A 27,456-nucleotide genomic window follows, 5' to 3' on the forward strand; every position below is an offset into this window, starting at 1 on the left:
TCCCGCCCCGCGCGCTTCCCAACACGGGGGAAAAAAAAAAAAAAACAAGGCAGGAAAAGCGGCTGCCTGGAGTTGGCGCAGCCCGGAAGGTCCGCACTCGCCATCTGGAGGGGCTTGGGGGTTTTCCCCGCTGGAAGGTGGTCGGGAATATTTGGGAAGGCTCGGGGAAGGCGGCTGGAAGGGTCCGAGCGCGGTGGGGAACGGCAGGGAAGAGCGGAGGGAACAGCTCCCAACTTTGTGGGGTCGCTCAGCCCGGTCCGGAGCGGAGTCGGACTGGGAGGGAACTGGGACGGAGGGAAGCGGGATCCATGCCCGCATCCGTCGGGAAGTGGCGGCATGTGGGATGGGGCCGCAGGGAAAGGTTGCCGGGCAGGAACAGCTGTGGGAAGAGCCGGGCTGCATTATTTCCCTCATTTCTTTTAATTTCCGTGGATTTCTTGGCCGCCTCGGGGGCCTTTTGTTTGGGATATTTTGGGAAGAACGCGTGGCAGGAATGCAGGATGCGGCGAAACTCCGGGAATTTGCGCAGGAAAAGCGGGCAAAACTTTAAATTGAGGAATCCCACATTCCTCAATTCCCCCCGAGGCTTTTATTTCCCCTGTTTTATTTTGATTTTCAAGGAGTTATTCCAATTCCAGAGCTTGACATTCCCATGCATGGAATTACACGGGAGCTTTCCAAAAGTTCCCGAGGCTGTTGTTTATCAGGAGTAGGGAATAAAATCCGGGAGCAGCGGTCACGGGGGACGATTCCCGGCACTTGGAGCAACTTTGTGCGTGCTTGGATTTTCCTCGGGGGGGTGGGAGGGGGAAAGAAGGAAATAGAGGGAAAGAAGGAAATAGAGGTGGAAGTCCGTGTGTTTTGGAATTTTTTTCCCTGGATTTATTTGTGTCTTTTTCTTCGGTTTTTTTTATGGAAGTAACTAAAGGTGGAAAGCAAAATTCCCAGGTTGCCCGGGGAGTATTCCCTACTCCAGGAATGCCGACCCCCCGTGACATGCCAGGCCTTGGCCCCCCACTCTTTGTGTTTTCCAGAAGGTGGGAATCACATCCCAGCCAGCTCCAGCCGGGATGCTGTGAAAGAGACGCCTCGGCATTCCTGGCCATTCCCGGCTTCGGGAAAGCACAAAGAGGGAAGCGCCGCGGGGGGAGCGATCATGGCCACCTCCCCCCCTCCTCGGCAAGGGGTTGGAGCATCCCGGTGTGTGGGTTTTTGGGAATTGTGGCCTGGCATTGTTCTGGCACAGCCCGGGCATTGTGCGGCTCTTGACGCCGTGCCAGCGGCGCGCCGGGATGCCGGGAATGAGTATCCCAAATCCCGGCGCTGCGCTGCCTCCACACGGACAATCCCGAATCCCTGCTTTTTATCCCGGTTCCTCCCCCCCCCCCGCCGAAAAGTCAACTTGTTTAAATCCAGCTGGAATTTAAACCCGGCAGGTTTTCCTGGGAATAAACAAAAGACAGGGAAGGGGGGGGAAAAAACCCGCCAAATCGTTCCCTAAAAAACCCCCTGCCAGTGGAAGTTGAGGAGGGAATTTGGGGACAGGAAGCATGAAAATGGCTGGAAAAAGAAATTCCAGGCAGGATTCTCAGCACAGATTTTCTGAGACTTGCTTTTTTCCCCGTTTTTTTTTTTTCCGGGCTCGAAGGGAATTTTAGGAGGGAGACACTTTGTGCCTTTAACTCTTCGCAGCTGCTCCTCGGCAGGAAATTTCCCCTGCCCATTCCATGGATTTTTGGGATCGAAAAGCTTCAGCTTAGAAGATAATGAAGTGTAGGATAAATGAGTTAATTGCTGGAATTAATTAATAGTGGGACAGAGGAATAATGGGCTTTTCATTCCTGTTTTTTTCCCTGAAATCCTGTAGAAAAGCAGGATGTTGTTTGTGAGGGACCCTCTGGAAGCTGAAGTGAGAGGAATTTTGTGTTGTCTGGGATGAAAGTGGGATTTGGGCTGTTTGGGTTGCAGGATTGCTGTTTGACTCTGGTTTTTGGGGATTGCTCCCTTTCTGTTGCAGCTGCCAGGGAGTCTGATCGTTATTTGCTCATGGAAAACACCTGGGAAGTCATTTCCAGGTGCTAAAGAAAGAGGGGGGGAAAAAAGCAGGAAAATCTTCTTGGAGTGGGATATGAGGAGTTTTTCCTGTTGACATTCCGGCTGCTCTTCCTATTCCCAAGCTTTTCAGCGCCCTGAAATTCCTGGAGGAGACGGATGCTCCCTGCCCTCATTCCCAGGGAGGGTCATGATTCCATGTTCCCTCTCCGGAGTGACAAGTGAGGAATCGTGAATGGCACGGAGCTGGGAATGGGAATGGGGGGGGAACTTCCCTTGGAGGAGAGAATTTCAAGGAATAAAAAATGGGAATGAGAGCCCTGCACCCCCCCGGGCTTCCCGAAGGGAATGTGGGATCATAAACCCCCCACTGTTGGTGGAAGTTCCAAGAGGATTCGTGGAAGGTTTCCCAAGGTCGGGAGTGGGAAGCGAAGAAGGTGGAATTGTGCCGGGAGTGGGGAGGCATCCCGAGGGATGGGCAGTGGGATCAGTGCTGGGGAAACGTGGGGCTGTAAATGTACGGAGAGATCCGTTGGCACCTGTGTCCGCATGGAGAGAGAGAGAAACGGATCGGGATTTACAGGGACAGGAAAACTGGGAGAAAAGAGATGGCAAAGGAGGGAAACGGGAAAACAGAGAGAGAGATGGACGGAAATAGAGAGAGAAATGTAGAGAATATAGACATGTGTTTATAGATATATGTGAGAAGTATTTATAGATCTATTGAGGTGTATTTATAGAGAAATGCTTACACTCCTCAGGTTCTGTGTGTATAATACAAGTATATATAAAATAGATATAAAAATAGATATATAAATATAGAGGTAAAAATGCTGGAGCTCTTCAGGTTCTGTATGGAAAATAAAGGATATATAAATATGTATATATTATATATATGCACGCATAAAAGAGCTTGAGCTCAGGTTCTTTATGTATCATTGAAATATATATATTAAAAATGTATATTTTAAAATATAGAGGTAAAAATGCTGGAGCTCTTCAGGATATGTATGGAAAATAAAAGTATATAAATATATATATAAAAATATATAAATATATATATAAAAGTGCTTGAGCTCCTCAGGTTCTATATGTATAATATAAATAGGTGTATTATATATTATATATATATATGTATATATAAATGCTGGAGCTCTTCAAGATCTGTATGTAAAATAAAGGATATAGAAATATATATAATATATGAAATATGCATATACAAATATATATATAAAGTGCTTGAGCTCCTCAGGTTTTTTATATATACGTATATATATATATATACACACACATATATAAATATCTATTTATGTATATAAATGCTGAAGCTCCTCAGGATCTATGTGTAAGATAAAAATATATATAAATATATATATATTAAAGTGCTTGAGCTCAGGAACTATGTGCATAATATAAATATATATATATATTTTATATATCTGTATATAAATATATAAAGCTCTTCTGGATCCAGATGTAAAATTTAAACAGTTATAAATATATACACGTAAATATATATATGTATATATAAGTGCTCACAGGATCTCTGTGTGTAATATAATAAACTATATAAATAGGCATAAAAATATATATAAATAGGTATGAAAATATCTAATGTAGATATCAAATGAGCTCGACAGGGCTTCTATTTACAATATAAAAATAGATCAATAAATATATATAAAATAGGGATATTCAAGTGCTGGAACTCTGCAGGATCCATAGGGATAATAGTAAATAGATATCAAAGACATTAAAATATAGGAGCTAGTTGGATCATATAAAAATATACATCTCAAATCTGAAAATATATCTAAGTACAGGAATTAAAATGCTGCAGCTCTTCAGCTTCGCTGTGATGCATGTAAAGATATAAAGTTATAAATATATAGATTAAAGTACTTTATCTCCTCGGGATCTTTGTGTATCTTAGAAATAGAGATATAGGTATATAATTATATAAAAATATAGATATAAATGCTGGAGCTCTTCAACAGCGATGTAAAATATATATATATATATATAAATAAAAATGTATTTTATATATGTATATAATATATTTTTGTATATATATAAAATATACAGAGATACCAAGAAGAGTTCAGGTATTTTTATATCTATATATTTATATAATATAATTTAATATAAATATAATATATCATACATATTATATATATAATAAATATACATATAATATATAAAGATAAGGAAGATATAGAAAGATATATAAGAGATATAAAGATCTGGAGATGTCTTTATATAAAGATGCATAAGATTTAGGTAAAATTTATTTAAAACGCACATTTTTATGACTGTTATCTCTATAAATATACAGATAAATATATACGTAAATACCTATAATCTATAGATTAATACCTATAAATCTCTCTATAATTTATAGAGAAATATCTGTAAATCTATGGATAAAGATTATAGGTAAAATTCTGCAAATCTCTCCAATCTATAGATAAATCTCTCAAAATCTCTGTATAAATCTGCAGATAAAGATCTCTAAATATCCCTGTAAATCTATAGATAAAGATCTATAAATGCCTAGATAAAGATCTATAACTATCTCTATAAAAAACCTACAGATAAAGATCTATAAATCTCTCTATAAATTTATAGATAAATATCCATAAATATAAATCCATAGATAAATATATATATTTATAAAAATCTAGAGATAAAGATCTATAAATCTACAGCTACATATCTGTCAGTCTATAGGTAAATATCTATAAATCTCCATAAATTTATAGAGAAATGTCTATAAATATCTATAAATGTGTAGATTAATGTCTCCAAATCTCTGTAATTCCTGGGTAAATATCTGGAAGTCTCTCTGGAATCTATAGATAAATCTCTCTGTAAATCTATAGATAACATCTATAAATACCTCTATAATCTACAGGGAAATCTATAGCTAAATAGCTATATCTCTGTAATCTCCAGATAATTATCCATAACTCTATAGATAAAGCTCTATAATCTATAGATAAATCTCTATAAATCTCTGGATAAAATGTCCAAAAATCTCTGTAAATTTATAGATAAATATCTAAAAATCTCTATAAATCTTGAGATAAATCTCTGTAAATGTGTCTGTAAATCTCTAGATAAATATGTACAACCGTGTCTGTAGTGGATAGATAAATATCTATAAATCTATGGATAAATATGTAAATATCTGTACATTTATAGATATCTATAAATCTCTGTAATCTATAGATAAATATGTAAATATCTATACATTTATGGTTATCTATAAATCTTTGTAATCTATAGATAAATACGTAAATATCTATAAATCTCTAGATAAATATCTATAAATCTCTAGATAAATGTCTATAAAACTCTACAAATTTATAGATAAACATCTACAAATCTCTATAAATCTATAGAGAAATCTCTACAAATCTCTAGAGAAATATTCCTAAATGTGTCTATAAATCTGTATATATATATCTATAAATGTGGCTGTAAATCTCTAGAGAAATCTCTGTAAATCTCTCTGTAATCTCTAGATAAATGTCTATCAATCTATAGATAAATAACTATAAATCTCTAGAGAAATCTCTATGGGTGTCTATAAATCCGTAGATAAATATCTCTAAATCTCCCTATAATCTATAGATTAATATCTACAAAGATCTATAAATCTCTCAATAAATCTCTATAAATCTATAGAGAAATAGCTATAAATCTCTAGAGAAAGATCTATAAATCTCTAGAGAAAGAACTATAAATCTCTGGATAAATATCTATAAATGTGCTTATAAATCTGTAGATCAATATCTACCAATATCTATAAATTTATAGAGAAATATCTATAAACCTGTAGATAAATAATTGTAAATGTGTCTGTAAATCTCTAGAGAAATATCTATAAATGTGCCTCTACATCTGTAGAGAAATCTCTACACATCTCTATAAATCTATGGATAAATATCTGTAAATCTCTAGATAAATGTCCATAAATCTACAGATAAATAACTATAAATCTTTGGAGAAATCTCTATAAATGTGTCCATAAATCTCTCCATAATCTATCGATTGATATCTACGAAGGTCTACAAATCTCTAGACAAATAACTCTAAATCTGTGGAGAAATAGCTACAAATGTGTAGGGAAGTCTCTGTAAATCTATAGATAAACTCCAGCACTGTGTCTGTAACTGTCCCTGATCGATCTCTATAAATCCGTGGATAGATGCTGTCAGTCTGTAGATGAGGAGCTGTACATGTCTCGAGGAGCCTCTGTAGATGTGCCTGTGAATCCGTGGATCAGTCTCTCCCGCTCTCTCGCTCCCTGAGCGATGACTCTCTGCCTGCCCAGGGATGGCCCCGGATCTCCCGAGCGATGCCGATAAATCCCAGTCCGTCCGTCCATCCATCCATCCATCCATCCATCCATCCATCCATCCATCCATCCATCCATCCATCCATCCATCCATCCATCTCCCTCAGTCCCTGTCAGTCCGGAGAGAACTTGCTTCCTTCCCTCAGCTTTTATAAATTCCATGGAAATATCTCTCCATAACATTTCTCTCCGTGTCCGTAACTGCCCCCCCCCGGCTGGGACTGGGAGCCAGAACCTCTTCCAAAGTTTTCCCAAAATTCCTCGATTTTGCTGGAAAATCCCTCCGCTCCCGTTGGGAATGACAAACCAAAATGCAATAATTCCCATTCCGGCCATAAAATTCCAGGTATTTTCCACACATTTCCCCAGGGGGGTGTGCTTTGGGATCTGGAGCAAGAGAATAAGTGATCCTGGATTTTGGAGCCTGCTGGAATACCGGGAATAGCTTTTAAGGCCTGGAATTCTTTGTTATTCCCTTAAAAAAACCACTTAGTGGCTCATTCCCGCTGGATTTTATGGGAATCCAAGCGGCCTCATGCTGGATTGGGAGGGATTCGGTGAATTCTTCCAGTTTGGGATGCAGAGAGAATAATGGAATTAGAGCTGCTTCGTGTGTGCTGACAGAAAGGAAACTTTGGGACGACACCTGGGAATATTTTAGGCCTCAACACGGGAATTCTGAGTGGAATCTTGCCATTTGGAAATGGAATTTTACCCTTTAGGAGTGGAATTTTACCATTTTTAATGGAATTGTATCATTTAGGAATGGAATTTTACCATTGAGGAGTGGAATTTTGTGATTTTTGATGGAATTTTATCATTTCCAAGTGGAATTTGACTGTTTCTAAATGGAATCTCTGCCCCTGGAGGACCCGGAAAACCACGTAGGGGTGTTGACATCTTGGAATAATATCCGTTCTGATCCTCCTTTTTTGTGGGAAGGGCTGGAATGGGGAGTGAGGGGGGTTTAACAAAACCTCTGGAAGCGCCTTTTCCAATTGATCTCCAGGAAATTGTTCCCAGGGATTGTTTGTTTCCTGTTTCGCCCAAAGTCTGGTTTCAGTTAGGCTCGGCTTTACTCGGGAGACCGGGATTGGCTTCTTTACCCTGGAAATTCCTTGGGAAAAGGGAATATTTTCACCTCTCTGCATCGTTTTCCTCCTGATTTTCAGAATTAGTTTCTAATTCTCCCAATTTTTAACCCTTCTTGGAAGTTTTCCAGCCCCATGGGATGGGAAGGACCCGGAGCAGCCTCTTCCTGAGCCCCCCCACAGCTGTAGGAAAATCCTCTGGGAACTGCAGGGTGGCTTTTCCTTCCTTTTCCCAGGTTTTTTTCCTTTGGGAAAAAAAAAAAAAAGGGAATTAGTTTTGTGAGGATGCTTTAGGGAGAATCCAGCTTTCCCTCACTTTTCCCTATTATTTTTCCTTTGGAAAAAAAATAGGGAATTAATTCAGTGAAGATGCTCCAACTCTTCCTTCCTTTTCCCTATTTTTATTTTCCTTAAAAAAACCAGGGAATCACTTTTGTGCAGATGTTGGAATGAGAACCAGCTTTTCCTTCTTTTCCCTATTTTTTCCTGCATTAAAAATTAGGGAATTAGCTTTGGGGAGATGCTCTGGGGAGAATCCAGCTCTTCCTTTCTTTTCCCTATTCTTCCTCCTTAAAAAAAAAAGGAATTCCTTATTATTTTTTCCTGTAGATGTTCTGATGAGAATCCACTTTTTCCTTTCCTTTCCCTATTTTTTTTTCCTTTAAAAAAAAAGGCGGGAATTAATGTAGTGCAGATGCTCCGGCATCAATCCAAGCTTTCCTTTCTTTTCTCTATTTTCCTGCCTGAAAAACCTGGGAATTCTCCTTGTGCAGGTGCTCTGGGGAGCTGGTGGGATACACAGGGGTTTGGGATCGAAAGTGCCTGGATTTGTTATTGTTTGGGAATCAAAGGATCGTCTCTGCCGATGGATCGTTACGTGCTCCTTTTTATGGGAAGAAATTCCCAGGCTCGTTAAAATTGCTTCAGGAGGGGGGAAGGGGCTCCTCAGGTACCTCCAGATCCTCCCATCCCTGTCAGCCCAAATTCCAGCAGCTCGGATGTTATTTTAGGGATATTCTCCCTGAAATCCTGGAGTTGCTTTTTGCAACTTCCTGGATTTTAGAGCTTCCATTAAGTTGGTTGGGATCCTTCATTTTCCAGGGATTTCTCCTTTTTTCCTGTGGTTGTTCCCTAAGGCTTTGGATGCTCCCAGCTTTTCCCGAACTGAGGGATTCCTGGAAAACCCAGTGTGCAGGGCACAACATTCCAGGTGCATTTGAACCTCGCAAGCAGGGAAATACAAATATCTGGGATTTGTGCTGTAGAATCAGAGCTGGGAATTTTTCCCCTCTGGAATTGCGTCAGCTTTGCTTTGGAAATGAATAATCCTGGGAAAAAAACAAACCAGGAAACCTTCCCAAAGTTGCTGTGGAGGAAATTCCATCCACTTGCAGCTTTATGGGGGACATTGTGCAGGATGAAATCCTGCTTTTTTTTGGGGAATGGGAAGCAACTGGAATGCGGAGAGGGAGCCTCCAGCCCCCCTGGGTCGCAGGAAGCGGAGCTGAATCCCACTGTTCTCCAGGCCTGGCGCGTTCCCGGGACACGGGGCCGGTAATTGGAGAGGCCGCTCCGGGAATGTCGTGGAGCAGCTGGGCCATTGTGGGAATGAAAGGGCCGGGAACGATCCCTTTTTTCTTTGCCCTTTTCCTCTTCCCTTTTCCCATTTCTTCCTTTTTTGCTTTTTCCCCTCCTTCTTTCCCTCTTTCCCACGTCCATAAATACTGTGGAATTGCTCCAGATCCCAACATCCCTGGATGTGGCCACTCTCCAGCATTTCCATATCCAGCCTGAGCTTGCGAACTGTGGAATTGTAATCTAGGAAGAGATAAATCCCAGGAAATCAAATTACACCTGGCAGGATCCCATTCCCTATTATCCCCCTTACCGACACACCCGGATCTGTGGGATCCAGGATGTGGATCTGGTTGTAGCCAGGTGGATGGCTTGGAATGTTTAATGGATTGGTTCCTCTTGGAAGGGTTGGAATGTTCAGTAGGTTGCATCCCTTCCACCTCCACCGGTGAAGTCTCTGTAACCCGGGAATGCTGGAATGGTTTGGGAGGGAAGCAACCTTAAATCCCATCCCATTCCATGGGCAGGGACACCTCCCATAGCCTAGGTTGTTCCAGCTGGATTCCAGGCTGGAATCCACAACCTCTGAGGGTTTGCAGGGATGAAGATCTCTCATCCCTGGTGCAGGAATGAGTTTGCTTCCATACCATGGGATCAGTGGGAATTTAACCCTTTCCCTCCCCATCTCAGTCCAGGCTCTTCTGGGATATCCTCCCACAAAGTTCCTGGGAGCAGCAAGTTCTCCTGGAGAACTTTGGATCCCAATTTTTGGAATACTTCTGTATCCAGATGCCAAATCTGGTTCATCCCCGTATTTCCTTTACGCAAGGAATTCCTCCAGCTAGTGTTGCATAAACTGGGAATTCCATCGGCCTCTGGCTCTGGGATAAGACACACTGGAAAAACCCCGTCGCAACTTTCCCTTGGGATAATTCCATTCCCGGAACCTCATTCCTAGCCCTTAAAAATTCCCTTTCATCCGGAAGCAAAGTCTCCCAGCCTCTCTTTTCTCGGTGCCGGGCACCGGGAGATAACGGCTCCAGCAGCTGCTCCATCCCGGAGCTCGGGATGCTTCACACACTCCGTGCTTTTTCCCGGGTAATTATGGTGTGAAGAGGCGCGTTCGGTTGTTCCCTTTGGTTCCTGGTATGCAAATTCCCGCTTTTTAACTTCGGGAGGCCAATTTGCATTAATATTTCGGTTTCCTATGGAAAAAAAACACCCTCATCCCCCCGTCCCCCCCCCTCATCCCAACAAGTGCATCTTAATGAGGAAAAGAAACGTCGGGAAAAATAAAAGATATGGAGCTCATTAAAGGCCTTTCAGTGAAATGTGGGATCGGCTGCCAAAAATCATTAGATGGAATGAATCAAACGGGATTGGGGCCGGCAGCGAGGCCTGTTCGCATCTGTGGGGTTCAAACTCCTGATCCATAAAACAGGAATTTTAGGGGCTCTTATTTCCTGGTTTTTTTTTAAATCCTCAGCTTTCCTATGCCTGACTCTAAGCAGGGATCATGGAATCGTTAGGGTTGGAAAAGGCCTCTAAGATCATCAGTCCCACTGTGGGATTAAATCCCTCCATTTATAGGATCCTCTGGAATGTTAAACCCCAGAAACACTACCTTGCAATGGATATTTTATTCCCAAATACCATCCCAGAGCCCGGTTTTCCAGCTGGTTTTGCATTGGCAGGAAGTTTTCCCCTCACGACCTTGAACCAGAGGCCGAAGGGACACTGAGGGATCGCAGCATTCCCACGGATCTCCGGCAATTCTCCTGGTCGTGGGGGACCTTTCTATAGGCTTTTCCAGAGTTTTCCAGTATTTGGAATGCCTGTGAGTATAAACCCTTGAGTTTTCCCAAATTGAGGATATCTGTGTTATAAAACCCCCACGGACACATCCGGGGCTGTAGCTGCTCCCTCATCCCAGGAAACTGCTGGATTTCCAGCCAGGTCGCTCCCAAAAATCCCCTTTTCCCAGGAGACACCTTTCCCATGTGTTCCCTCCTCCAGCAGCTTTTTAATTTCAGAACAAATCCATATTTTTTTAACATTAATCCGCTTTCCCCCCAGTGTTTTGGCGTGCTAACACTAACACTTGATCCCAAGGCAGCTCCTTCTCCCAGCCAACGGAAGGCAAGGATGGGGTTAAGGAATTCTTTCCATCCTTGCTCCCGAACCTAATGGAGCTTAATGAGCGGTCAATTAAACCCGAATCCTGGCTTTGATCGGCCCCCCTTTGGAAGGGGCTCCCTTTGGTGGGCTCCCACCATCTTGAATTCCTCGGGAAGCGGGAGCGTAAACAAGTTTGGAGCCGCTTCTTTGGGAAGTGCTCGGTGCTTGCTTTCTGTTCCCAGCCTTTTTCCCTCTTTTTCCTCAGAGCTCTCCAAAGGGGATTTTTCCCCCCAAAATGCTGCTCTTCGCTTTACTCTGCCCTAATCCCTATTTTCTCTCTGGGAATTTTCAGGAACAACATGCATTTTAGCTTTTTATTTCCTGTTTTATTGGTTTATTTTTTCCACAAAATCGGGGTTTAAAACTGGGACCAGCCCTTGGCGTTGCTGGGAGAGCCCCAGGAGCAGCAGCCCCGAGTTGTGGTGACACCGACTGGCAAGAATTTTAATATTTAGGGAATATCCGGGGCCTTTCAGCAGCAAATTGGATCCAGAAATCAGGATCAAAATCCTGGGGGGTTTTGGGATTTCAAGCCCAGCTTTAAATCCAGCTGGAACAGGGAGAAACAAAGCAGAGTTTAAATTGATGTAAGCTTTGGAGCAGCAAAATCTGCTTTGGAATGAGGAGAAGCCGGTTGGGATCTCTAAGATATATATATTTTTATAGGATATAATCAGGTTTATATTTATTCCTGCCTTGCCTGGAACTGCTGTTACTGAAAGAGCAATATTCCTGTTTTGATTAATTAAATAGTTATTAGTTAATTAATTTTAGCTGCAAAACTCGGAAGGAAAATGATTTTGGGGTTTTTTTTGGTGGTTTGTTTGAATGATTTGATTTGAATTCGATTTTTGTTCGGCCCAGCCTTTCCCAGTTCTCTGCGTGCGGCTCCGACTGGGAACGGCTCCAGCTTCCCGGTGTAAGGGTTATTTTTAATTCCTGCCCATTCCCACATGACTGAGTTTAAGCCGGAGTCAAACTCGAGCCTAAATCGCCGTCTTAACCCCCCGAGTTTCCCTTGGTGGTGTTTAAACCCGGAATATTCCTGATAATCTTGGTATTCATTGATTTTACTCCAAACCCTGTGGTGCCGAAATCTCTCCAGCTGCTTTTCCAGTGATTCATCCCCAGAAATTCCAGTGGTTTAAGCTTGTGAGGGATTTTTGGAAGCTTAGTTCTGCGGGATTTAGGCAGAGCTTAAAGCGGGAGCCTCCTTGCATCCCACATTTGCTATCCCGGTGTTTGCTAAAGCGGAAATCATCCTCAAAAAAGTGGGAATAAGTAACTTGTGTGTTTTCCAGCTGCTTTTCCCTCGCTGCAGGCTCGGATCGTGGGAGGGAACGGCCTCGGCTGGGTTTTATCTTTCCTTAAACGACGCCTTTTCCAGCTTTTCTGGGTGAGAATCCGAAGCCTGAGTGATAATGAAGGCAAAATTTCCAGCTGGAAAAGAGGGAAAAGTCGCTGCTGTAAATGTGCCTCTCGGCCTTCCCGGGCGCCACATCCCTGAAGGGCTGATTAGGCCGGAATAATTGGGGCTGATAGCGGGAGGAAGACAGCAATTCCAGGTAATTAGGGATAATTTCTTTTCCTGGAACTTGGGGCTGTCTCCCTGGATCAGAGGAGGGTTTGCCGATGGATTTATTAACGGATCCCGACGTCTCCGCTGACGGAGAAAGCGAACGGTCGCTTCCCTCGCTGTTCGGCACCTGGAAGTGCCGGAGCCACGTTCCCGCCCTTCCTGGACCAGAGGGAATTTGTACTGAGGGCGCGGCTCGGGATTCATCCCCCGGGGTGGGGTTGAGGTGCTGGGCTTGGAACAGGACCCGCCTCTTCCTAAAAATCTGACTCTGGGAAGGTTCAGCCCAGTTTGGGATCCTTTCTGCTCATCAGACCTTCATTTCATGGGATTGTGGGATCAGGAAGTGCCTTGGATGGGAAGGTACCAGAAGGATCATCTTGTTCCACCCCACGCCTTCCGCAGACCAGGTTGCTCCAAGCCTTATCCTTGGACAATCCCAGGGATGGGGCAGCCAACTCCAACACTGTGGAAAGGGTGCCCAGGGCAGGGATGGAGTCCCCATTCCTGCAGGGATTTATTTAGATTGGACATGAGGGAAAATTCCTGCCTGGAAAGGGTTTCCAGGCCTGGAAGAGGCTGCTCAGGGCAGGGATGGAGTCCCCATTCCTGCAGGGATTTATTTAGGTTGGACATGAGGGAAAATTCCTGCCTGGAAAGGGTTGGCCAGCCCTGGCAGGGGTGGATCCAGTCTCCTCACCCATTCCTTGGTGTTTTCCTGTTGTGATTCCTCTTGCTCTCTCTTTTCCTTCCATAATCCCTGTTGGAAGTGTCATGCTGGGATCATTCAGCGAGCTCGGCCTCCTGGTTTTCCAGGATCCCAGAATTAGGGATGTGTTGGAGCAGAATCCACCTGAGCTGGCTGAGGGGTGATTTTGCTGCTGGACTGCTTTGGGAATGACCTTGGATGGAGAAATCAATCCAGGCTGGACAAGGCTTGGAGCAACCTGGGAGAGTGGAAGGTGTCCTTACAGAACAAGATGGGCTTTCCAAGCCCAACCATTCCATAATCCTGTGAAGGATCAGGAAGCAATCAGAGTGTGGCTGGAAAAGCTGTGGCTCTGGGCTGTTCCTGTTGCTTTTCCAGCCGTGTCCTGCTGCGCAGGGATGACATCAGGGCAGAATTTTTTTCTTCCCTCTCTAATTTCCTTGACCCCTTTTTAACTCCGGGCGTTCCCAAGAGCAGGGCTCGGCCTTCCCATCTGGAAAACATTTGAGCCAGCAGGATCTGCGGCTTTGGAGGATCCCGGAGGGTGGGAGAAGGGAGGAAAAGTCAGGCAGCTGATGTTCAGGGAGTGCTGGGATGGCATTCTGGGGGGGAGCGGAGAATCCTGGGTTGGGGGAAATGGAAGGGTCATCTCATTCCCAGCCCACACATCTTCCATAGTCCAGGTTAGTCCAAGCTGGCCCTGGGCACTTCCAGGGATGGGGCAGCCACCGCTTCTCTTGGAATTCCATCCCAGTCCCTCACGACTCTCCCAGCCAGGAATTCCCAATGCTGGTGAGAGATTTGGAATGAGGACCTGGAGGGACAGGACGAAGGGAATGGCTTCCAGATGGGTTAGGTGGGATATTGGGAAGGAATTCCTGGCTGGGAGGGCGGTGAGAGACCGGAATGGAATTCCCAGAGAAGCTGTGGCTGCCCCTGGATCCCTGGAAGTGTCCAAGGGCAGGTTGGAATAACCTGGGCTGTGGAAGGTGTCCCTGCCCAGAGGACTGGATGATCCTTCAATCCCTTCCACCCCAGAGCATTCCATGCTTGTGATAATCCCAGGATTAAACCTGTGATCCCGGGGGGTTCACTGTGTGCCGGACAGCCGGCTCCAGCGGCAATTCCAGGGTTCTGGAGCGCTTTGGGTGTGCTGATCCCAGCCTTCTCCGCCCCCTGTGCCGGACAGGTGCCTTTCCTTCCCGCTCCACTTGTTTTCCCACTGCGCTCGGCAGGGCCTGGAATCTCATCCCGCTCCAGGATTTTTTTTTTCCATGTGCTGCTCCGCGCCGGAGCTCAGCTGCTCCCAATTACCTTTGCTGGCCCTGGGAGCATTTGTGCTGGGAGAAGGCTCTGGAAGCGCCGACATCTGGTTGGGATTGGGGCCCTCGCAGGTCGGGCCGAGGTGGGTGGGTGCCTTTTCCTTCCGGCCCCTTCCAGCCCGCGCCGGGAATGCGCTTCCCTGGCTTTTCATCCGCGCCTGCCGCCCCCGCGGCCCGCTCCTCTTCCTCTCCCCCCGCTCCCCCGGACACATGTGGCCCAAATTAAGGGACCTGCTGTTGGAAAAGCGCTGGAAACCTGGAGCGGGTTGGGGAGGGGGGGTTACTTTGGGGATTTTCACTGAAAATGAGGGAATTTCGCACTGAAATGAGGGAATTTTGCACTGAACTGAGAGATTTCGTCCCAAACCGGGTGGGGAAGAGCGAGGACAGCACGGAGCGTGTTCCTCAGGAGTTGGAAAGGAGGAAAAATGGGATTTAGGGAGTATTTTTTTAATTACTATTGGAGTTTTTCCCCCATCTTGTTTGTCTGTGTGGGTGCAGCATTCCCGGGCTCCAGAGGCCAGAGTGGGAAGCACGAGGCCTGTTGTGACCAAGGAAGTTGTGTCACAAAGGGCAGGTGACCGGTGGGAGGATCCAAGGGAACAGCTGGAGCTGTGGCAGGGGATAGGCTGGATTTTGGGATAAGGTTCCCCACGAGTTGGTCAGGCACTGGAACAGGGAAGTGCTCACGGCACCGGCATTCCAGGAGCCTTTGGACAACACTCCCAGGGATTTTGGAGTTGTCCTCACGGGGCCGGGAGTTGGGACTCCATAATTCTTAATTTTCCAGCTGGGTTGGGTTCCCAAACACCTGCAGCTGTTCCAGGGTGGATCCCGGAGGCATCTCCTGGTGCTTGGTGATTCCCACCGGAGACGGATATCCCACTCCCAGTTCACCTGGTAGCTGATAGGACTTCTCAAGGCTCTTCATCCTTAATTTGGAAAGCTTTGGATCCCCAAGACACTGGGGTCCATCCAGCAGGAGCACTCCGGGATGCTCAGATGGAAGCAAACCCAGGCTCCATCCCCAGGAATTTAAAGAAAAGGTGTTTGGGATTTGCTCCCAAAATGGCTCCAGTGTGGTGGGATTTGCTCCGGAATGGCGTGTTTTTCCAGGATCATTCTTCACCATCTCCTCAAACCTCCCGGCTGAGTCAGGGAGTTGCTAAATTCGGGTTTTCCAGATGGATATTGATGTCCCCAGATCCAGATTTGCCATCAAATTGGGAAAGAGGCTGGGATGGATGGATGGATGGAGAACCGTGGAATGGTTGGGGTTGGAAGGGATTTTGAGGATCAGCGCTTCCACTGGGAAGGGACACCTCCCACCAGGATGCTGCAGGCTGGCCTGGGACAATTCCAGGGATGGAGATATGCTGGGGAGACCCTGGCACAGATTCCCGAAGACTTCCATCTCTGGAAGTGTCCAAGTCCGGGTTGGAATAACCTGGTCTGTGGAAAGTGTCTCTGCCCATGGAATGGGATGATCCTTAAAATCCCTTCCACCCCCAGCTGTCCTGGAATTCTGCGGTGCCTTCCACCGTCTCTCAGGCTTTTCCAAAGCCTCTTCCCTGTATCCCTGACCCTCCCTCTCTGGGATGAGGAGAGCACCGGGAGCCTCATTCTCAAATCCTGAGCAGGCAGCAGGATTTGGTGTTCCGTGCAATGCATCCAGGCCCTTAATCCCAAGAAATGGTGGCATGGGAATGGAACTTCCTCTCCCACAATCCTGGTGCCTTGGGTGGTGTCTCATCCCAGCCGGAATCTCCCGCTCCATGATCCGGGATCTGGTGGGTCCAGTGTGTTGCCTCTTGATTTACCCACCCAAAGTCTCCAGCTTTCCTGGGATTCACTCCCACTTCTTTCCTTTGGAGCGTTGGCCCCACCACGGAGCCGCCGCTGAAATTCCCAGCCCTCCGTATGTGCCGCCCGGGACGCGCCTCCAGGAACTCCAGTGGGATGTCCCTCTGCATCCCACCCCACTGACCCTGCTCTCCCTGGTTTTGGGGGGGTTCTGTGGAGAGGAACCCCTTCAGCCCTGGGGTCTCTTCCAGCTGCGCTTCCCTGGATTTCTCTTCCCTATTCTCCGCGAATGCCGGGAGCGGGCGTGGTGCCAGCTCCTGGGAGCTGCTGCCGCTTCAAAATGGAGGCAGGAAGGGATCCATTTTCATCCAGGAGATGACAGGGATTCAGCCTTCCCGACCATCTGGAGAGCGGGAGCGGCAGGAATCCATCCCACCCTGCACAGCACCTTCCCTGCATCCAGCCGGCCTGGCTCAGGGGATCCGGCCTTCAAATTCCCTCTGGAGCTCAGAGGGAGAATTCCAGTGGCCGGGCTCCGGTGACTTAGGGAAAACTGGGAGTGAGGAGTGTTTGGCACCCGCTCCTGGCTTTTTGTAGGGATGACTTGAGTCATCCGGGGAGAGGCGGAGTTTTCCCCCCTGGAGTGTCCCCGTGCTGTGTTGGTGGTCTCGTGCTGCTCCAGCTTTTTCAGACTCCTTTCAGGCTGGATCCCTGGGAATTTCATATCCCGGCATAACACCATAATTCCACGTTGCCAGTACCGGCGCGGTTGGAAAATTAATGTGTGTCCAGCTGAAAGCCGGGAATTTTGGAGCAGTTTCAGTTGTGTGCCAAGGTGGGCAAAGGCCACATGCTTTCATCCCAAAAGAACTCCTCATTGTTCCCAGTTCCTGTTTATTTTAAGCTCCGGGAGGCTCGAGGAGGAACATATGTCCATCTGCTGCCTAATTGGATTTACAGAACCCAGACTTGGACAAATATTCCCTCTCCAAGCTGGAAAATGTCAGCCCAGAGCTGCTTTTGAAGCTGGGAACTGACTTTCCAGTCACCCGGGTTTTGCATTCCAGGGGGATTGGGAAGGGATTTCGCCAGAAAACTCGATTTTGGGGGCTAAATGAGCCTTTTTTTTCCCCCAGGTTTATGCTCCCTCAGCCAGTACTGCCGACTACAACAGGGATTCTCCGGGTTATCCCTCCTCCAAACCAGCAGCCAGCACTTTTCCCAGCTCCTTCTTCATGCAAGGTAGGAAGGAAACGGATTTTCCAGCTTTTTTTCTCCAGGTTTATATTTAATTTGTCCGTAGCTGAGCCATTTTGGGATCGTTTCCCTAAAAACCCTGTCTCCATATCCCTGTTTCCCTGCACATGAAATTAGAGCTATGGGGTTAAAATGAGGCTGAATCCCGAATTTTTCCAGGTCTTGCTGCTTCCAGGTTGTCATGATTACGTGGAAATGCAAAGGAATTTGGGATAAATTAATTGATAACATTCCCAGAGTTGGGAAAGATCCACGTAAAATTCGACTGCTCATTTTTTGCCACACTGAGGGCAAAATTATCCACTTTTTAAGGATTAGCATCATAAAATCATGGAATTATTAGGGTTGCAAAAGCCCTCCAAGATTATCAAGCCTGACCATCCATGGCCACCACTATCCATGTCCCCACATGCCACATCCACGTGTTCTTTGGACATTTCTAGGGATGGAAACCCACTACTGATTATTCCAGGGCTTGAGCACCCTTTCCGTGAAGGAATTTTTTCCTAATCCCTTTCATTTATTATCACCCCAAGAGCTCTGAAGCTCCTCTGGAATTCCAGAGCTGGAGATTACCAGGATTCTAATAATATATCAAAGATTTACCCTTGGAAGTGTCCGAGGCCAGGCTGGATGGGCTGGGAGCAACCTGGGATGGTGGGAGGTGTCCCTGCCCATGGATTAGACAGTGTGGGATGTGCCTTCCGAGCCAAAGTGCTCCACGATTCCCTGATTCCTGTCTTGCAGATGGCCACCACAGCAGCGACCCCTGGAGCTCCTCCAGCGGGATGAACCAGCCTGGCTACGGGGGAATGCTGGGCAACTCTTCCCACATTCCCCAATCCAGCAGCTACTGCAGCCTCCACCCGCACGACCGCTTGGTGAGGATCCCGGGGAAGGGACAGCGGGACGGGATGGGGGCTTCCCAGAGAATCCATGGCTGCTCCAACCCTGCAAGTGCCCAAGGTTGGAGCAACCCACGACAAGGGGTGGGATTGGAGGATCCTTAAAATCCCTTTCAACCCAACCCATTTCAGTGCTGGGACACTTCCAGGGCTGGGATCTCCAACCTGGAGGTGTTGGAGCAGGTCCGGAGGAGGCCACGGAGAGGCTCCGAGGGCTGGAGCCCCTCTGCCCTGGAGCCAGGCTGGGAGACCTGGGAATATCCACCTGGAGAAGAGAAGGCTCCGGGGAAACCTCAGAGCCCCTTCCAGGGCCTAAAGGGGCTCCAGGAGAGCTGGAGAGGGACTTGGGATGAGGACCTGGAAGGACAGGACATAGGGAATGGCTTCCCACTGGGTTAGATGGGATATTGGGAAGGAATTCCTGGCTGGGAGTGTGGGGAGGGGCTGGGATGGAATTCCCAGAGAAGCTGTGGCTGCCCCATCCCTGGGAGTGTCCAGGTTGGAATAACCTGGGCCATGGAAGGTGTCCCTGCCTGTGGGACTGGATGATCCTAAAAATCCCTTCCAACCGCCCTCGGGACACCACGAGCAGTGTCCCACCCTCTTTGTAATCCCAGCATTCCCTGTTTTTCTCGGCACAGAGCTACCCATCCCACTCCTCAGGCGACATCAATTCCAGTCTTCCTCCGATGTCCACGTTCCACCGGAGCGGGACCAACCACTACAGCGCCTCGTCCTGCACCCCCCCGGCCAACGGCACCGACTCCATCCTGGGTGAGCCCCGGGAGCAGCGCTGGGAGTCACGCGGGCACAGCCCGGGAATGGTTAAAGACAGGAAATGAGAACCCCCTGTTTGGTCTCTCTGGGAGCGATTCCGTGATGAAGTGATGGGGAAATGGGGACACATGGTTCGGATTACACACGTGATTCCGTGCGGGATGGCGGAGCGGCACTAATGCCGGAGGAATGGAGGGTGGGGTCGACCAGCAACAGATGGACGTGGGGGTTTTTTTAGGATCTGGGAACAAAGGAGGAACTAAACCAGGCTCAGAGGCCGAGTTCTCCCAGGGATTGTGGATTCCTGGTCCCTGGAATTGTGCCAGGGCTTGGACTTAGGCTGGTGGAAGGTGTCCCTGCCCATGGAACGGGATGAGTCGTGAGCTTCCCAATGTGGAGGATCTTCCCGGTGCCTTGCTGCCTCCTGGCTTGGCTTTTCCAGGCTGGAATATCCCTGTTTTTGAGTTCCTGCTCTGAAGGAACAACCCTCTGCCATCCTTTCCTCCTTTAGGGACTTGCCAGGTCTCTGCTCCCTTCTTGGGGCTCTTTCCCAATCCCTGAAAGTGTCCAAGGCCAGGTTGGAGCAACCTGGTCTCGTGGAAGCTTTCCCAGCCCATTAACGGTTGGAATGATGATCCCTGTGGTCCCTTTCCAACCCAAGCCATTCCATAAGACTGGGAAAAAAAATCTATAATAGAGTCAAGTGAGGCTGAATTAAATTAAAGGTGACTCTTCTCTAATTAAAAGCAATTAAATAACAAATTAATTAAATAAATGAATTCCTGAAGGTGGAGCAGGAGTAGGAATTTTGAGATGTTCCCCTGGCTGGTTTTACATGGAATTTTTTGCCTTGCAGCCAACAGAGGAAGTGGGGCAGCGGGAAGTTCGCAGACTGGTGATGCCCTGGGGAAAGCACTCGCCTCTGTAAGGAAACATTTACTTTGGAATTCCCATGTTGACCCCTTGGGAAGGGAATTTGAGTCCCAGTTCTCCAGCTGGAGTTGCTGGAGATGAGCAGCAGATCGCCCCCCTGGAGCCCGTGCCGGCTGGAATAGGGGATAATCAGGGAAAGGGGGTGTTGGGAAAGCTTTAGAGGGAATTTTAGGGTAGGATAGGAGTGGAAAGAGGGGAAGGCTTGAGGTGTGCCAAGTCCATCCCACTTTTCCACGGGAGAGGGAACCCAGCAGCAGGAACGACTCCTGCACTCCCAGACCACCCTCCAACAGGATTCCTTTGGAAATCCCTGGAGGTTCTCTCTGTTCTATGGCAGCTCCACCTCTCCAGTTCATGTGGTGGCTGTTAAAGGCAGCAGTTCCCATGTTTTTCTGGGATAACTGGACGCAGCGCTTCCCAGCTCCCACTGGGATATTCCCGCCCCGTTCCCGCTATCCCAGTGGCACTGGCTGCCCTTTAACCAGGACCATCCCTATTATTTTCTGGGCACAGTGGGTTCCTTTGAGTTCTCATGACACTCGTTCATAAAATGAAGTCGAGACAATAAAATGGTGTCGGAGCCGATCCCTGAAATCCCAATCCCTGGAGTCCCTTCCCGAGGGACTCGGTGTCCAGCTTCCTCCTCTCCTGTGCATCAAAGAGCTGACTGGCACAGCCAAGAGGCTTTCAACTCTCCTGGAATTAATTGACTGGATCGGAAGGAATTTTCCAGCCTGTCCTGCTTTCATTGAAATGAATGGAATGCATAAGAATTCCAAGCTTTTTTTTTGTCTGGATCGGGTTGTGACGGCTTTAGATTAATTGTGTATCATCTTTTAAAGATCTATTCTCCAGATCACACCAACAACAGCTTTTCATCAAATCCTTCAACTCCTGTTGGTTCTCCCCCTTCTCTCTCAGGTATTGTTATGATTCTATTTTATGGAACGGGTCCTCCTAAGGTGGGTTTTTTTTGGGAAGAGATCCCTACCCGAGCTCAGACCGGGGTGTCCCGCCTCGGTGTCCTGCCTCCGGTGCAGAGAGAAGGTTGTTGCAGCTCCCAGTGGATGTGTCTCCCAGAATATCCCAGGTTATCCCTGTGGAGCTTCCTGCACCTCAGGGACATCCCCCAGGAACGGTGGGGCGATGGTTTGGAGCTAAGTCTGGGCAGTTGGATTTTAGGAAGGTTTTTTTAGGATCAGGGAGGTAAAACACTGACACAGGTTGTCCAGAGGAGCTACTCCATCCCTGGATTTCTCCAGGGCCAGGCTGGACAAGACTTGGAGCAATGTAGGATAGTGGGAGGTGTCCCAGGGTTGGACTGAATGACCTTTAGAGGTCCCTTCCAACCCAGTCCATTCCATGATTTTGTAATCCTGGACTTTATTGGAATATTTGCATTCTTTCCCCAAATCCCGAGGCCTGGGGTTGTTCTCATGAGCATCAGGAGGTGGAAATAGTCCTCGGACTGGCATTCCCAGTTTTTAATCCGTGACCCTTTTCCATCTGGTTCCTCCTCCCAGCAGCACATCCTACCTCCCTGGAGATCCCACTTGGAGCCCAGGTGTAATCCAAGATCCCTTGGATACAGATTAACTCACCGGGAATCCGGAGCCGGAGCTGAGGCCACCGTGTCTCTGTAGAGCAGGGAAAAGTGGGATCATCCCTTGCTCTCCATGGGGAGCTCCTGATCCTCTCAGGTGTTGTCCCACTTCCCAGACATTCCTACGGGGATGAGACCCTTTGGGAAGGAGGGATGGTCAGGGCAGGTCCAGGAGGGCACCACACCCACCTTCATCCTGCAAAATCGGGATGAAACCTATGGAAGCGACAGAGGGACCACCTGACCTGGCTTGGGGGGTCCCACACCCCAAAAAACAACTTCCCACCCTTATTTTCCCTGGAATTACCCCAAAATTTAGAAGGGACTGTGTGTCTCCTTCCTTTCCCTATGGAAGGGGCTGAGCCAGAGGGAGAATTCCCTGATAATTTGGACTGTGCTGCTTCCCAGTGGGAAATAGGGATAACCCAGGGTCAAACCAGTATAGAAAATTAGAGAAGTGGATTGAAGGAAAAGCTGGAATTGTTTCCTTGGCAAACTCCTGGAGAGCAGGAATCCCTTTTCCTCCCAGCGCCGTGAGGCCGAGTTTGAGCTCCAAGCGCAGGAGTTCCGCCGAGGCACCCGCAGAGGAGCACCTTGGGAAGCTCCAGCTCGGCATAGGCCATTCCCACGCCTCAGAAAAAGCGTCCCAGAAAAGTCGGGAACGTTGCACTTGCCGAGTTCCAACGGTAACTCCGATTTTACTTATTAGCAGGAACAGCTGTTTGGTCTAGGAATGGAGGTCAAGCGGCATCATCTCCCAATTATGAAGGTCCCTTACACTCCCTGGTATGTTCCAACCGGTGACCTCCTTCCTGCGGGAATTCCTTGCGTTCAGTGATGTCGTGCTCCATCCGCCGCTTCCTCCCATGCAGGTTTTGCGCGCCCGGAGCGGCCCCGGAAGTCTCATCCCTATGGAAGTCGCGTGGTGGAGCCGGGGCGGGGAGGGTTGGAGGTGCTCCCGAGAGGGAAAGGGGGTGTTGGGATCTACTGGAAAGGGGGTGAGGAGCAGGAAAGAGGGTGAGGAGGGAGATGGGGGGAATGGATGGATGGGTGGATGGATGGGAGTAGGAAGATGTGGTGGACTCAGGATGGTGCATCTGTGAATCCTGTGGGGTGAGGGAGAGGATGGTCAAGGATCCTCATGGAATGAGGGAGATGATGGTCAGAGATCCCCACGGAATGAGAGAGATGATGGGCAGGGGTCCTGGAGTGATGGGGGTGATGGTTATGGTCCTCTCCCCATGGAGTGAGGGATCCCCATGGAATGAGGGAGGTGATGGTGAGGGATTTTCTCCTCATGGAATGACAGAGATGATGGTCTGGGGTCCCTATGGAGTGAGAGAGTTGACGGTGAGGATTCTCTCCATGGGGAATGAGGAAGGTGATGGTCAGGGGTCTTCTCATGGAATGAGGGAGATGATGGTCAGGAGTCCCCTGGAATGAGGGAGGTGATGGTCAGGGATCCCCATGGAATGAGGGATATGATGGTCAGGGGTCTCCTGGAGTGAGGGAGATGGTGGTCCTGGTCCTCTCCCTGCAGAGTGATGGAAGTGATGGTGAGGGGTCTCTGTGCAGTGATGGAGATGATGGTCCTGGTCCTGTCCCCACGGACCGAGGGAAGGGATGGTCTCGGTTGGAAGTATCGGGAAGTTTGCCGGAGTCAGGAATTAGGATGGGCTGGTTTTCCACCCCAGTCCAGAAATCCTTGTGCTGATGGAAGCCAGTGTTTCCAGGCTTTCCTGTGGAGGTTCTGGAGAGCAGGGGATGGCTGGGGGCTTTGCTGAGGAGCTCCAGCAGCTCTGCCTGGTTCCCTTGGCAGCTCAGGGTCCTGGGGAGGTTCCACAGCTCTTGAGATTGTCCCGTTGGGATTCTCCAGCACCTGGAGACTTGGGGACTGTCCTAGTGAAGTTCCAGGTTCTCCAGAACTTAGAAAGTGTCTTATTGAGGTTCCAGGTTCTCCAGCGCTTGGGAAGTGTCCTGTTGAGGTTCCTTAGCCCCTGGGAACTTCAGGACTGTGCTGTTGAGGTTCTCCGGCACCTGGAGACTTGGGAAGTGTCCTGGTGAGGTTCCAGATTCTCCAGCACTTGGGAAGTGTTCTGTTGAGATTCTTTGGCCCCTGGGGACTCGGGAAATGTCCTGTTGAGGTTCCCCATCCCTTGGGAGCTCTGACCTGTAGGGATTAAACCCCCGTGGCTGCGGGACCTGGTAGTTCCTCCTCCTCTCCGTGTGTGATCCTGGGATTATTTGAGCGGGGAGGAAAATGGCAGCGAAACCTCTTTGTTTCTTTCCTTCTCCTGCTTTTCTTTTTGATTTTCCTTTGGAATTTTCAGTTTTTGAATCCTTCTTTTACCTCGCTCTCACTCCAGCTCTGCTGAGACCTGGAGGGCGAATGCTGTCCTGGCCTGATTCATGTTCATGAGGAATCATTGAACCTGTTTTGCCCATGAAAATCAAAGCTGGACTCGTTAACATTCCTTAGGGCTCAACACTCCCCGGGGTTCAACCTTCCCTAGGGTGTGGCATTCCCTAAGGAAGCAAACCCGTTCCTTAAGAGAAAAAAAATCCAAGGAAAACCTAGCAAATCCAAGGATAATAAGGTGGAAGCACAAGGGCTGAGCAGGGAGGCCTGGCCGTATCCTGGGGTGGGCTCCTCACGCCATTCCTGCTTTTCCCGCCCCGCAGCAGAGCCGGATCGAGGACCGGCTGGAGCGGCTGGACGACGCCATCCACGTGCTGCGGAACCACGCGGTGGGAGCGGCGCCCATGGCCGGGGCCCATGGGGACATGCACGGGCTGCTGGGCGCCCACAACGGCGCCATGGCTGGTCTGGGCGCCGGCTACGGCACCGGGCTGCTCTCGGCAAACCGCCACTCCATCATGGTGAGTGGGCACGGCCGGGTGGGCCACGGGCACGGCGCGTGGGGCCGGCGGGAGCGTCCCGGTGGGAGAGGAGCAGCCCGGTGGGGCGGGAGTGGCTCCGGGGAAATGGGAGCGGCCCAGGGGGGCGGGAGTATCCCATTGGGATGGGAGGATCCGACTGGTGTAGGATGATCCCAGTGGAAACTGCCTCATGGGAATGAGAGAATCCCAGTGGGACAGGAACATCCCGTTGGGGCAGGAGTGTCCCAGTGGGAGCTGCTCCATGGCAATAGGAACATCGAAGTGGGACAGGAACATCCCAGTGGCACAGACGAATCCTAGTGGGGCAGGAGCATCACAGTGGGGCAGGAGAATCCCAGCAAAAGCTGTTCCATGGGAATGGGAGCATCCCAGTGGGACAGGAGCATCCCCCTGGGGCAGGAGAATCCCAGTGGGACAGGAGCATCCCAATAAGAGCTGCTTCATGGGAATGGGAATATCCCAGTGGGACAGGAGAATCCCGGTGAGGCAGGAGGATCTCAGCAAGAGCTTCTCCATAGAACTGGGAGCATCCCAGTGGGACAGGAGAATTCCAGTGGGGTGCGTGTATCCCAGTGGGACAGGAGTATCCCAGTGAGAGCTGCTCCATGAGAATGGGAGAATCCGAGTGGGGCAGGAGCAGCCCAGTAAGAGCTGCTCCATGGGAATGGGAGCATCCCAGTGGAATTTTCTGTAGATACAAAGGGATTTTTCTATAGGAAAAAAAGGGAGTTTTCTGTTGGGAAAAAAAAGGAGTTTCATGGCAAAAAAGGTTTGGGTTTTTTTTTTTGGAGAAAAAGGGAGTTTTCTGTTGGAACCAAAGTTTCCTCTGGAAAAAAGCTTCTGAACTTTGCCTTTTCCCTGCTTTCATTCCCCTCTCCGGGTGTTTTTTTTGGTCCTGATTAAATCCTTTCCTTCCCTTTTGATCTTATTTATAGCCCGGCCAGAGCTCATCTGGCAACTATTATGGGATGGCGGGCACATGAAAGGGCCGGGGAATGGACTCATTTGGAATACACACATCCAACGGGATGGGATGGATTTGCAGGGGGGGTTAAGCCAGGTTTAGCTGGGCTTGGCTTTGGAATCGGGCCTATCTCAGCCCTGGGTTAACACACAGCACCCTTTCAATTCCCTGCTGGATTTATCCCGTGGGATAAAGGACAAGGAATGTTGCTGTGGTGGTCCTGCATTGGGAAGTTTGGGGGTGGAAGGGGATGGGCTTGTGGTCCTTCCCAATCCAGATGAGTCTGGGATGAGGGAGCAGCTTCCTGGTGGGAATGTAGTGGCAGTGACTCCCATTCCTCCTGGATTTCCATTCCTCCTGGATCCCATTTCCTCCTGGTCTTGGGGGCCTGGATCCCAATTCCTCCTGTCCCCAACAATTCCTCCTGGATCCCAATTCCTCTTGGACCCCAAATCCTCCTGGTCCTGGGGGCCTGGATTCCAACTCCTCCTGGTTTTGAGGGCCTGGATCCCAGTATCTCCTGGACCCCAATTTCTCCTCATCCTGGAGGCCCAAATCCCAGTTTTTCCTGTCCCCCCCCAATTCCTCCTGGATTCCAATTCCTCCTGTCCCTGCTAATTCCTCTTGGTCATTCCTTCCTTGCCTCTATCACCCCTTTTCCTTAGGGAAGGTGGAACCCTGAGCTGGCAGGGAGGTATCCCTTTGGATTTGGGATTGGGTGGTTAATAAACCCCTGTGGATGTGTCTCCTGATGTCGGGAATGCAGCGACACAGGGAACGTCGGGGGCTGTCAGGAGGCTGAGCCACCATTCCGAGTGTGCTGCCAACTCGCGATTCCCGACGGATTTCTTGGCTCCAGGGAGGAATTGTGAAGCCCCCAATTAAACAGATGGGCTTGGAGATAATTGTCAGCTGTGCTGGAGAGGGGACAGATGGGAAGGAATCCGGGAGGCACCTTGGGAATGGGAATGACATTTTACCTGCCCAAGTGTCTGTCACGGCCACGGACCATCTGTGCCCTCTGTGAGGAGCATCCCAGGGCCGGGGCTCATCCCAAGGGATCTGGGGGCTTGGGCTTCCTGAGATTTCCCTTTTTGGGAAGTTGAGAGCTGGATTTTATCATTGGTTGTGGCTGCCCCATCCCTGGAATATCCAAAGCCGAGTTGGACAGGGCTTGGAGCAACCTGGGATAGTGAAAGTGTCCCTGCCCATGGCAGGAGGTGGAATGGGATGATCCTTAAAGTCCCTTCCAACCCAAACCATTCCAGGATTCCATGACTTAAACCCAGGGCCTTTGGTACCTCCAAGCCTCAGTGGCAGAGAAGGGTTCTCCCAAATCCCAAACTTTGGGATTGAAGCCCTGGAAGAGGCTGCCCAGGGCAGGGGTGGAATCCCCATTCCTGGAGGGGTTTCAAATCCATGTGGATGTGGCACTTGGGGACATGGG

The 27,456-nt window shown here is 48.7% G+C and overlaps 1 protein-coding gene across 1 annotated transcript in view; it reads left to right on the forward strand.

Annotated features, from left to right (window-relative positions):
* TCF4 (transcription factor 4) overlaps window positions 1–27,456 on the forward strand; it is a 127,195-nt gene that overhangs the window by 96,436 nt on the left and 3,303 nt on the right. Inside the window, exons 11-18 of the mRNA XM_017838790.1 lie at window positions 17,806–17,911; window positions 18,674–18,807; window positions 19,473–19,605; window positions 20,465–20,532; window positions 21,384–21,462; window positions 22,857–22,930; window positions 23,017–23,142; window positions 24,830–25,042. Coding sequence (XP_017694279.1) covers window positions 17,806–17,911; window positions 18,674–18,807; window positions 19,473–19,605; window positions 20,465–20,532; window positions 21,384–21,462; window positions 22,857–22,930; window positions 23,017–23,142; window positions 24,830–25,042 — 933 coding nt within the window. The remainder of the gene's footprint in view (window positions 1–17,805; window positions 17,912–18,673; window positions 18,808–19,472; window positions 19,606–20,464; window positions 20,533–21,383; window positions 21,463–22,856; window positions 22,931–23,016; window positions 23,143–24,829; window positions 25,043–27,456) is intronic.

This window comes from Lepidothrix coronata, unplaced genomic scaffold, assembly GCF_001604755.1.
Source record: "Lepidothrix coronata isolate B3197 unplaced genomic scaffold, Lepidothrix_coronata-1.0 Scaffold359, whole genome shotgun sequence".
In the NCBI taxonomy this organism is placed as follows: domain Eukaryota; kingdom Metazoa; phylum Chordata; class Aves; order Passeriformes; family Pipridae; genus Lepidothrix; species Lepidothrix coronata.